Source organism: Amblyomma americanum, chromosome 4 (assembly GCF_052857255.1).
Source record: "Amblyomma americanum isolate KBUSLIRL-KWMA chromosome 4, ASM5285725v1, whole genome shotgun sequence".
NCBI classification, from domain to species: domain Eukaryota; kingdom Metazoa; phylum Arthropoda; class Arachnida; order Ixodida; family Ixodidae; genus Amblyomma; species Amblyomma americanum.
This window is the reverse complement of record NC_135500.1, coordinates 41,506,150-41,518,485: the sequence shown is the minus strand read 5'-3', so window position 1 is coordinate 41,518,485 and position 12,336 is coordinate 41,506,150. Positions and strand designations below refer to the sequence as shown.

Sequence of the window (12,336 nt, the reverse complement as noted above, 5' to 3'; positions counted from 1 at the left end):
AAAAAATTATTCTCCCCCTATTTATGAACCTAACGATAGTATAATTATTTTCAGTAACTATTTGAAGTATTTTGGTATCAACCTTACTAGCAGTTCATAATGGCGTTACCACGTTAGCCACAGAATAAATAGATCTAATCGAAAATTGGTTACCTCCATCGAATTGGTTACCTCCTGCCCATGGCACCATCGTCCTTAAAATTGTTGACTTAAAAAACGGCTGTTCGACCTAAACGTGAGTACACCGGTGCAGTCTTTGACCCGCACCAGTCTAACTTTATTTGAAGTATCCAATCGGTTTAGAAACTTGCCACTCATTTCATTCTTATGACACTTTAGAGTGTCATAAGAATGTACTAGAGTGTCAGAGCTACTGACACTCTAGTACTAGAGTTTCATAGGTACTTATGACACTCTAGTACAATCGCCAAAAAGTTTCGACACCACCTTCCTCGCCTCATTTCTCGTCGCCGAATTCTAAGTCTGTGCCTTTATCACAGGTGTTCTTCATTGTACCCGTCACAGTCATTGTACCCGTCACGATATGTCGAACACTTCGCGCAGGCCATCCCAACATCCTCTTCCCGCGTGGTGCAGATGTCTTATTTTGTGCACACAGCGCGCGAATAGAATAACCTTCCCAGTAGCCTAGCGCTAACCTCTGATTCTTCTCATTTCAATACTGTAATTGAGAAAGCCGTTCAATCTTCATAATTACCACACAACAGTCATAGTTAAGCGCTCTTCATGAGCCTACGCTTCATGTATTGTCCCGCTTGGGGGCACCTGAGGTTTAGATAAGAAATAAATAAATTAGTAGAACTCTTTCCTCTCCTGCTTGCATCAAATTATTTTATCCTTTAGACAATGCGATGCTCATGTATTTTTCCCTATGTGTGCACTGACAGGAGGTCCCCGTTCTACTTTTTGCTCTAGCGCCTCCTTCTGCGTTATATATTTCTCTATTACAACCAAACTGTTGTCTATTACAACGCAACCTTTTGAGCAGACCTCTCATTTGCCCCTCTTTGTTTTATTGGTCTGTATAGCCCTTCCTTCGTGTGCAGAAAAAGTTGGCGTGTAGTATTTTGAAATAAGCAAACAAATAGGAACGCGATTTACAGTATCACGGGGCGCAGCTGTAGTTAGCAGCTCAGTGTATAGATTGAGGTTTATAAGGAAATGTGTAGCAACAGACTACTTCCGGCGTCATAATGCATCCCAAAAAGGCGCGTCAAGTTTCAAAGAGTGCAGTCATGCCGTGCTCGCTCAGGGGTTGAGGCGCTCGGATACTTATCTGGGATACCTGGGTTTGAACCTGGCCGCGGCGGCCGTGTTTTGATGGAAGCGAAACGCAAAACGCGCCGGTGTGCTGTGCAATGTCAGTGCACGTCAATGATCCCCAGAGGGACGAAATTATTCACTAGCCCACCTCTATGGCACATCTTTCTATTCTTGCCTCAATCCCTCCTTTATCCCTTCCTTTACGGCACAGTTCAAGCGTCCACCGAGACGTGAGACAGATAATGCGCCATTCCATTTCCTCAAAAACTAATTTTCAGTTGAGTAACTGATGTAGAATGCGGTAGAATCGCTTGATCATTGCGTAGGAGCTCACTGGACGCCTCAGAGAGCTACAGCGGCGAGAAAACTGTGCAAAGAGCAATTTGGTGGCTATGGTCAGTGTGGAATTAAATTTCATTATCATCTGTAACCCTACCCGAAAGAAATTCGGACCACATTCATACAGATGAAAACTAAAGCAGTAGCTCTGGTGTGAGGATCCCTTAATTCATTCAACACGCAGAAAATGCAATGATAAAACGTTACTATGTTTATGCTCACCTTGGTGTAAAATTCACTTGGTCTCTTTGTGTTTGTGGTTTGCACATACGCTCTGAGATAACAAAGTGGTTGGAAACCACAGTTTTCACATACATGTCAGTAGCGAGTTTTATTTGTTTAATTTGCCATCAACTTGAAGCACGAAGCACTACATCGAAGCGAACAAGACACGTCGCCACAGATAAGTTTTGCCGCCGCTGCAAAACTATATGTACTCCAGGGTGGCTTGCACAGGTAAGCTGTAATATCTTGTTCCCAAGAAATCTTTGCCCGCCGAGACGTAGAACTCGCATTTCTCAGCTACGGTAGGCAAACCTGCAAAATAAGCACACAGCTTAGAACAGAAAAATCGGTGAGCCCGCTTTTCAGTCCTCAAAATGATTGTTTAGGCCCACTTTCTGCTGAAGAAAATTACAAACATGGTGAAAGAGCAGGGACATGATTCATACGTACCCTACCCTTGTATAATCAAAGTAGATGTCGCATTTCTCGGCACACAGTTCATAAACGGAGGAGTTATTTGTGATATGAATAATGACCAAGGTCTCACGAAGACAAGCCAGTAAATTGTGACGCGTCGATCTTGCTTTAGAAAAGGACATATATTTGGTAACGTCAAGTTTTAATTGCTGGTGAATTAATTGATACATCATCTTGTGTCGCGCGAGTTTACTTCGTAATTGGAGTGTTTGTATCCCCTCAGGTTTCATTATTTCTGTTGGTGAGTCAGTTGTCTGGTATTTGTTAAATATAAATCTCAGAGCTTTTCTTTGAACTGCTTCGAGTTTGGCAATATTTTGATTAGTATGAGGGAACCAAACGACGTTACCATATTCTAAGACAGATCATACCAAAGAGTTTTACGCTAATAGTTTAGTTTGGGCAGGGGCTAGTCGCAGACTTCGTCTAATAAAAAAGCATCGTTTTAGAGCTGTTGATGTAATCATGTCCACGTGGGCGTTCCAGCGGAGGACATCAGTTATCGTAGACCGAGATAGTTATGTTCCGTGACTGTAGTGAGTGGTATGTTATTTATGCTGTATGGAAAATTTGATTTATGCTTCTACCTTGTTATTTTCATACAAGCTGATTTAGTAGAATAAGGGTCATCTGCCAGTCGGTGCACCATTTTGTTATAGATTTAAGCGCATTGTTAAGAGTTTGATGGTCATCAACTGTGTTGATTTCATTATAAATGATGCAATGATCTGCAAAAAGCCTTATGTTGGCATTAGCATTAGCGGCTAAATCATTGATGTAGATTAAAAAGAGGATGGGGGCCAAGACACTGCCCTCTGGAACACCGGATACAACTTGGACTATGTGGAAAGTTTGTTGGTTAATTTCTACAAACTGTGTTTGATCTGATAAATAATTTCTAATCCAGTTAAATATAGGCGCTTGACCTGGTGTCGTCTCAAGCTTATTAATTAGTTTGTTATGCGTAAAGCGATCAAATGCCTTCGAAAAATCAAGTGTTGTTAGGTCGGTTTGTTTTCGGCTATCTATGCTTTGCGATAAATTATGTATTAGTTCTATTAATTGAGTTACCGTGGAAAGCCCTTGGCGGAAGCCATGCTGAAATGGTGATAATATGCGTTCATCTTCGAGAAAAATTGTTATGTGCTAAAGGATTATACGCTCAAGTATTTTAGGCACTGAACAGGTGATGGAATTTGGTCTGTAGTTAGTGACATCAGTCTTGCTTCCTGACCTGTGAATAAGGATGATTTTTGCTTTTTTCCATTCCTGTAGGAGTGTGCAAGTTATTAATTATTTGTTAAAAAATAAGCATAGATACTTAGCCATCCATTCGGCATATCTTTTAAGAAAAAGATTTGGGATCATATCTGGTCCTGGGCCCTTTTTTGTATCGAGATTTAATAATAGATTTAAAACGCCGCACTCAGTAAAAGTTAGTGGTTCAATGTGTTTCGTTCCCGAATGGCTGATGGGAGGAAGAGTACCGTTGTCGTTAGTGAAAACTGAAGAAAAATAATCTTTCAAAGATCCGGCAAACTCAAGGCTTTCTTCTTCCGAGAGTGGATTATCAGTATTTTTCTTATGATTTTAGTAGCTCCAAAATTTTGTTGGGGACGTCCTTATAAAATTGTTTAGCGTATGAATAAAGTAGTGTGATTTAGCGGCCTTTAGTCGACCTTTCACGTACAGTATTGCTAAGGTGAGGTTTTTCCTTGTTTTAGTGCAAGAGTTTAATTTGAGAGCTTTTTTCAAACGATTTACTTTGCGTTTATTTAGCATGTATAAAAAATATAGGCCGAAAAATATCGTCACGTGTGATCCAAGGGTTGCATGTCTTTACTTTCTGCTTCTACAAGGCACGAATTTCAGAATGCAATGCAATAAAATGTTTTTAAAGGATTCCCATAAAGTGTCAATGTCAGTTGTGCGACATGCAAGATTATAAAAGGAGTCAAACTCGAAGTACAGGTGATCTAGAATGCTTGAATCGTCAGCCCTAATAAAGTCAAGAACATTAGTTTGCGATCGCGGGGATGACAGCGTGCCGGCAATGGGGACACTGCCAAAGACTAATTTGTGATCTGAGATTCCATCAATAATGTCTACTTTAGTTCTGCCGAGAGCAAAATGGTGGCTAAGAAATATCAGATCAAGAGTATTAGTCGACAGTCCTGTTACACGTGTCGGATGGTTTACTATATGAGTGACATTAAACTGAAGCATGATATCTAGTAAGGCATTTGAGGAAGCGGAACTATGCTGCATTATGTACCAGTTACGTGCATTACGTGCCAGTTGATAACTGGAAGATTCAAATCCCCTAGAAATATCAGTCTTGTTCCTAAAAGAAAACGTTGCATATAGCTGTGCAAAGCTAACATATACTCATGATCGCAAGAGGGGCTTCGATAAACGCAGCCTGCCACGAATGTATGTGGACTTAGTACTAGACTGGAAAAGACTGCTTCAACACCTTCAACATCAGGAAGTGGTGTAAATTGTATTTTTTTATTGATGAAAATCGCCCCTCCACCACCACGGCTCCGTCTATCCTTTCGAATAATTGCGTAATTTGGGTGTGGAATTTCTGTGTCCAGCACATCGAGGGTTTCTGTCACAGCCAGAAAATCTAGTTCCATGCCGATAAGTATGCTTTCTAAGGAGTCAAGTTTATTCATGATGCTAGGAGCATTTGTGTTTGCAAATGTTATTTCGGTTTCTGTTGGGGACGGGTTGGGCGTATTCTCATGCCTTCGTTTTGGCTGTTTTTTGAGGCGACAGAACTATATATATATATATATATATATATATATATATATATATATATATATATATATATATATATATATATATATATATATATATATATATATATGTTCTGCAGGTCGCGGATGCCGTGCCATCCGTCTCTCAGCGCAGGCAGTGGCTGGCCCGCTTACCAACGCCGCCGTCCTGCCCCGCCCGGCTCCTCATCCCTCGTGCAATTTCTCCGACGCCGCTGTAGCTCCACCCCCTTTGGCACCGCTACCTGTTCGGTCGTATCGGGCTTCCGCACCACCATCGTTTCCGCACATGGCACCGAAAGCCCTTCTCTACGATCGCAAATGGCGCACTCACGACAACAGGCGCATTTATTTTGCCTGCGGCATTGCCCGGACATGTCGCTCGCTACTGCTGCAATCAGCCCTATCCGCCTACTGAGGTCATGGCGCCATCTGCATACGGATCTTACACGGAGCACTACCGCGTGCAGCCTAGCCCGCCACTTCTCTCTGCAAGACGGTCTTCTTTATCTCCAGAATTGCATTCCAGATGGTCGAAGAGGGCTCCTTGTCATACATCACCACATACCCGTTGAAGTCTGCGCATGTTTTCATGCCGAACCCCAATACTCTCATGCTGGTCCGTTAAAAACACAAAGGCGACTCCGCCACCGGTACTATTGGCGCGGCATGTACAGCTTTCTACGGAAGTACATTCGCTCATGCCTTGACTGCCAATGCCGCAAGTCACCACCGCAGCGCCTTTCCCGAACACTGCAGCCTTTATCTTGCCCTGTCCGTCCGTTTGATCGTGTGGGCATTAACCTTTATGGGCCTCTGCAGTAACACTTCTGTTGGGCCTAGTTGGTGCATGGTGATACAGATGAATGATGTGCGCAAACTGTTCGACGAACCACATATAGCCTTTTTACTTCTGGTCACCGCTGCATTGTCGACGCCGTCGACCATCTTATGCGCTATGTCGAGACGTCAGCTCTTTTGCCGGCTACAGCCAGAGAAGTCGAGTTCTTCATTCATCGCCACCTCGTTCTTCGTCACGGTGCTCCCCGCGAGCTTCTTAGCGACCGCGGCCGCGTGCTCTTGAAAGATGTTTTCCAGGCGGTCCTACAAGAATGCCGCGTAGTTTACAGAACAAGCACGGCATGACATCTTCAGACGAACGGGCTGACCTAAATGTGTAATCGGACGCTCGGTGACATGCTTACGATGTAGTCACTCCCGACCACAATAACTGGGACCTCATACTCCCATTTGTCACGTACGCCTATAATACCACAGTCAAGTCTACTAGTGAGTTTTCGCCACTCTTCCTCCTTTACAGACGCGAACCTACCTGCCTGCTTGAAACCATTCTCCCCTACCATCTTGATGCCTCTGACTGCATGCCTGCTTCTTAAATCGCTCAGTATGCCGAAGAATTCCGCTAACTATCCCTATCCCTCACGTGCCGCGATCACTATCGACAGAAAGAACGCCGTGATTCTGATAAACCTTTTATCCGCCTTCATGCTGGCTCCCTTGCATCGCTCTGGGTTCCTTCTGGCCCTCCTGGCTTGTCGTTCAAGTTCCTCGCCAAATATAACGGGTCTGACCGTGTTGTCTCTCAGAGTTCCCACGTGAACTAAGTTATGGAACAGTTGAAACCCTCCTCTGAACACCGCCGCCGTGATTGTGAAACCGTTAACACTAGACGCCTGAACTCTTACCACGAACCCGTGATGTGCACCACGCCTTAAATCGCCAGCATGGCTCCTCTTTCGCCGGGGCAGTTGTAATGACGAAGTGCCCGCGCGGCAGCGGGACTGCTCTCGCCAATCGCGTGCTTCGGGTTGGTGGTGCTGCAACCGCTGACTGTGAACGCCGTTCTGCGCTTTGTCCATTGTTCCTTGCTGTGCTTTGTGCCCGTAAAATCAATGCAAGTTACTTTATTTCGAATAATTATTCAAGTAGAACGAGAAATAAAAATTGTTCTATAAGTTTAGATAAATTCTAACAACATCCACGCGATTTCAGTCCTGAAGAACGTTAAGGTTTTTTTCAAAGTCTTGGTCCAATTTAGCTGGGACAACCTCTATATTTGAATGAAGAAGATCCAGCACCGAGGCCAAAAAAGACGAAGCGCTTGAGACGCCCGTCGGATGCTCGTGCTGGAGTGCTGCCGCTTGTGTGCCCGCCTCTCGCCTACCTGGTTCTTAGAATACATGCGCTAGGATATTCGTCACTGGCTATTTCAACGTACCAATAAATCACCCTATATTTGGTGTTGGTTGCCGCGTCCGCCTTTACACCATCACCGCGGAGCTTAAAAGCCGCACCATCCCGTTGTCAACGACCGACACCAGCCAACAGCCTGCCTCTCCTTCGCAGCCATTAACCTGCTTCGGTACCGTCCGGCGGTAGGATACCGCTGTTTTTAGTGGCCACAGAAACCAGGATGTTGAATATTGGCTGAAATCATACGAACGGGTGAGCCGCCATAACAAGCGGGGCGAACGCGTCAAGCTCACCAATGTTATATTCTACCTGAGCGATGTCGCGAACCCGTGGTTCCGAAACCACGAGGCGGACATTTCCGCCTGGGCCGTTCTAAAGAGCACACTTGCGGAAGTTTTCGGCCGCACCCCCGTTAGGAAACTGCGCGCTGAGCAAAGCCTACGCGTCCGTGCTCTGCACACTGGCGAGACTTTCATTAGCTACATTGAAGATGTAGTTGACATCTGCAAGCGTGCTGATCCTGCTATGTCTCAGGCTGACAAGAACAAACACACCATGAGAGTTATCGACGATGACGCTTTTCAAATGTTGTTAGCGAAGAGACCCACAACCGTTGCCTCATTGTATAACATGTGCCAAAGTTACTACAAGTTGCTCAAGAAATGTCTTTGCGCTCGTCGCCCTCCGCCGCCTCTCGACTGCATCTCCGGCCTGGCCATCAACCAAGACTTCCTCGCTATCATCAGACTTCATGCGGGACGAGGTCGCCCGGCATCTCTCGCTACTATCTCGCAAACAGTCGTCACCAACCGTCCTCAGTTCTGAGATACGGCACGCCATTACGAGGAGGTCACCGATGCACTTCCTAGTATTCGGCAACCGGCTGCTTTGGCTCCCCAGGTCAGTATTCTCCCGATCCATCCCACCCCTGTTGTCGCCCACTTCAGCTAAGGTCCTCCAGTTACTGTGCCGTCTGCCCTCGCACCCGTGCCTCTCACGTATGCTGAAGCTTTCACAAGATCACCGCGGCCGCAGGCCTATGCATACTTTCCTACAGCGGTGCCTGCGCCTGTTGCTTCCCGACACCACTCCCCGCCCGCTACGTACTACCCTTGGCGCACAGCTGACAACAGACGGATTTGCTACGCCTGCGGTCTTCGAGGCCACGTCACGCTCCCCTGTCTTTCTACTCTGCATGCTCCTGTGCACCCTCTGCACATGGACCCTCTGCATATGGACCGAACCTTTTGCCCATCTTCCGGACCACGACCTTAAGGGGCCTCTCCTGATCGCGAGCCCGGTCGCCAGCCCTACGTTTCCCACCGCTCGCCTTCCCCTCGCCGCCGCTCCTTGTCCCCCATGAGGCGTCGCAACGTCCCCACAGATTCGGAAAACTAGCAGCCGCAGTTCTTGGGGCACGAACTGCGCACTCCTCGCCCTGCTTAAGTCCTCGCCTTTCTCCGCCGAATCTTCTTGATGCGTTTGTAGACGGTGTCAAGACACTTGCGCTTGTGGACACTGGGGCCACCGTTTCTGTAATTCATGAAAACTTCTGCCGCTCGCTTCACAAAGTCTCCACCCCATCTCCTGGACTCTCACTCCGTACAGCCAGCGCCGAGCCCATTCATCCTTCTGCCGCTTGCACAGCACGCGTCGTCATCGCCGATGTTTTATATGTTGTGGAATTTTTAGTCCTCCCTGCAAGCTCCCTAGACGTCATCCTTGGATGGGATTTTCTATCCCTCCACAGTACCGTCATTGACTGCATCCGTGCGCACGTAGTCTCTTTCTGCTCTGCGACGCGCCCTTCGGCAAGCCTCCGGTTAGCCGTGATGCTAACCTTGTTGTCACCGAGGACACTGACATTCTCGCTGACAGTGCCGTGCTCGTCCCTAGTTGCGCCGCCTCTGTTTCTGACGCCACCGTCCTCTTCACACATTCACCCGTCTTTGCCTCTCGCCGACACATCTCTCTTCCCTTCGCCATCATCGACATTCACCACGGTGCAGCCGCAATCCTCGTCTCTAACACCTTATTCTCTGCGTTCTCCCTGCTCCGTAGCAAGTGTCCCGGCCATTTTAGAACCACTGCCTTGACCTCCTTTTTGGACACTGATATGACCTCTCACAGTGCCGACGTCGCTGCCCTCACCCCACGTGGCGCTACTCCAGGTCATCCGCGGTCTTCGGAAATTTTCTACTGCTCCACTGACCACGCAATTCGACTCGGCTCATCGCGCGGCTCATCGGCTTTTTGCCATGCTCAACCAGTTTCGCTCTTCGTTGGACTACCAGTCCACTTCTTTTGGCCGTGTGACCACTATCGAGCACAACATCGACACCGGTACCCATGCTGCTTTCCACCAGCGCCCCTATCGTGTGTCGCCTCCCGAGCGCCGCGTCATAACTGAGCAAGTTGACGACATGCTACAACGCGGCATTGTTCAACAATCCACCAGTCCTTGCTCATCCACAGTCGTCCTCGGGAAAAAGAAGGATAGCTCGATATCATTTTGCGTGGACTATAGCAGGCTTAAAAAATTGCGCACAAACGCGTCGACCCGCTACCTGTATTGATGACGCCGATGACTGCTTCTAAGCAGCCGAGTTCTTACCTACCTTGCTGGGCCACCGTTCCGGCTATTGACAAGTCCCGATGGCTGAGTCCAAGCGTCCTAAAACGGCGTTCGTTACCCCTGACGGTCTCTATGAATTAACCGTGATGCCATTCGGCCTCAGTAACGCTCCCGCCAATATTGAACGAATGATAGAAAACATATTGCGCGGTCTCAAGTGGAATGTTTGTCTCTGCTATTTAGATAATGCGATGTTTTCGCCTCATTTTTCGACGCATCTCAAGCGCTTGACTTAATGTCAAGAAATGTCACTTCGGATCCTGGCACCTTGTTATACTCGGCCACCGCGTCTCCGAAGACTGCGTCCTGCCAGACCTTAGCAAGCTCCGTGCTGTGACAGACTTCCCTAAAACGACTTCTACAAAACAGGTGCGCAGATTTGTGGGCCTCTGGTCCTATATTTGGAACTTTGTCCCCAATTTCGTCTGTATCGTCGCACCCCTTACGAAACTCCTGAATTGTTCCGCCGACCTGTCTACGTGGGACTCGGCCCGCGATGATGATGCTGCTGCTGCACTCCGTCATCTTCTAACTTCACCACCTATCCTTCGCTACTACGACCCCAGTATCCCGACAGAGGTGCACACCGACGTGAGCGGAATTGGCCTCGGTGTTGTCCTTGCCCATCACAAGCCCGAATTTGCTGAATACATTGTTGAGTATGCCAGCCGTGCTGTCACTAAAACCGAGTCGAACTACACAGTGACATAAAAAGAGTGTCTCGCCGTAGTGTGGGGTCTAATATAATTCCGCCCATACTTATATGGCCAACAGTTCACCGTCGTTGCTCATCACCACGCCTTGTGCTGGTTGGCCTCACTCAAAGATCCCTCAGGGCGCCTTGGCCGCTGTGCCCTCCGTCTTCAGGAATTAAATATTACCGTAGATTACCGCTCGGGCCAAAAGTACTACGCCGCCGACGCCTTGTCACGCTCGCCACTGCCCTCTCCTGCGCCCTCTTCACCGATATCTAATTCTCTACTCGCAGCGCTCTCTAGCATGGACATGCCCTTGCAACAATGCCAGGATCCGTCGATTTCATCTTTGCCCGACGTGATTCGTGCACACTCTACGACCTCCTTTCCTCGTGCACACTCTATGGTCTCCTTCCCTCGGGCCCTTCGTCGCCCAGCTTCCCATTTTGCATCCCCAACGATCTTCTTTACCGCCGCTACTATCATCCGGACAGCCGAAAGTGGCTTCTCGTGATCCCTCGACATGCTCGGTCTGAGATGTGCGCACGCCACCATGCCGCCCTCAGGGCGCTGACGTTAGCTCTCTTAAAAACCTACGTGTGACTACGCCAGAGGTACTATTGCCGGTGATGTACCGCTTCGTTCACCAGGGAAGTCGACACACCGCCCCCCGACTGCCCCGTTACAGCCATTACCATGCCCGGCTCGTCCTTTCGATTGTGTGGGAATGGACCTATAGGGGCCGCTTCCCTTCACGTCCGCCGGGAACCGATGGATTGTAGTCACCATGGACCACCTCCCTCGGTATGCTGAGTCCGCTGCCCTACCTGCGGCTACTTTCTCACGACGTCGCCTTCTTCCCTCTTCATCACTTCGTCCTGCGTCACGGAGCTTCTCGAGAATTTTTCAGTGAACGCAGCCGTATTTTCTTGCCGGAAGTTGTTCCCGGGCTTCTCGATGCGTGCCACATACCCCACCACACCACTACTGCTTAACACCCCCAAGCCAACGGCCTCGCCAAACGATTCATCCGGACTCTTGGGAACATGATCGCCGTGTACTTTCGATCGGACAGCTCCATTTGGGACCAGGTTCTTCCGTTCGTAACCTAATGTATATAACACCGCATCTCAAGCAACCATCAGATTTTCCCCATTCATTCTTTTATTCGAGTGAGAGCTTTCGTGTCTGCTGCATACAATATTTCCCTACAACCTGACAGCTGGGAATACACTTCCCTTTCTGACATTACCAGACATGCTAAGAGGTGCCCCAAGTTAGCTTGCTCTAATATCGCAGAACGTCAAGGCCTCCGAAAACATGAGTCTGTTGAAGATACGCCGGCTGTTTTCTTCTCCACTGGCTCATCGGTATGGCTCTCTGTTCAGGCTGCGTACAAATTTTCGGCCAAGCATATCGGCCGTTCCCGCATCTTAGAGAGTACATCACCAGTGAACTACATAATAGAACGGTGACACCTTCTTTGGACCATCGCCGCCGTGACTGGAACGTTGTTCACACCAGCTGCTTCAAGCCCTATTACAGCCCCCTCGTCGTCTCTTCGCCTTGAGACGCCGGGATGGCTCCCTCTTTTCTGCCTGGGCAGTTGGAATGAAGATCATGATACAGCAAAAATACTAACGACGACGCAACGCTTTCGCCGCCTCTAGGATGATCGTGC

The 12,336-nt window shown here is 48.1% G+C and overlaps 1 protein-coding gene across 1 annotated transcript in view; it reads right to left on the bottom strand.

The window, feature by feature from the left end:
- Positions 1-1,978: 1,978 nt before the first annotated feature.
- Positions 1,979-12,336, bottom strand: part of LOC144130089 (uncharacterized) — a 56,992-nt gene continuing 46,634 nt past the window's right edge. The window contains exon 6 of the mRNA XM_077664112.1: positions 1,979-2,160. Within this exon, the coding sequence (XP_077520238.1) occupies positions 2,051-2,160 (110 nt within the window). The 3' untranslated portion in view covers positions 1,979-2,050. The remainder of the gene's footprint in view (positions 2,161-12,336) is intronic.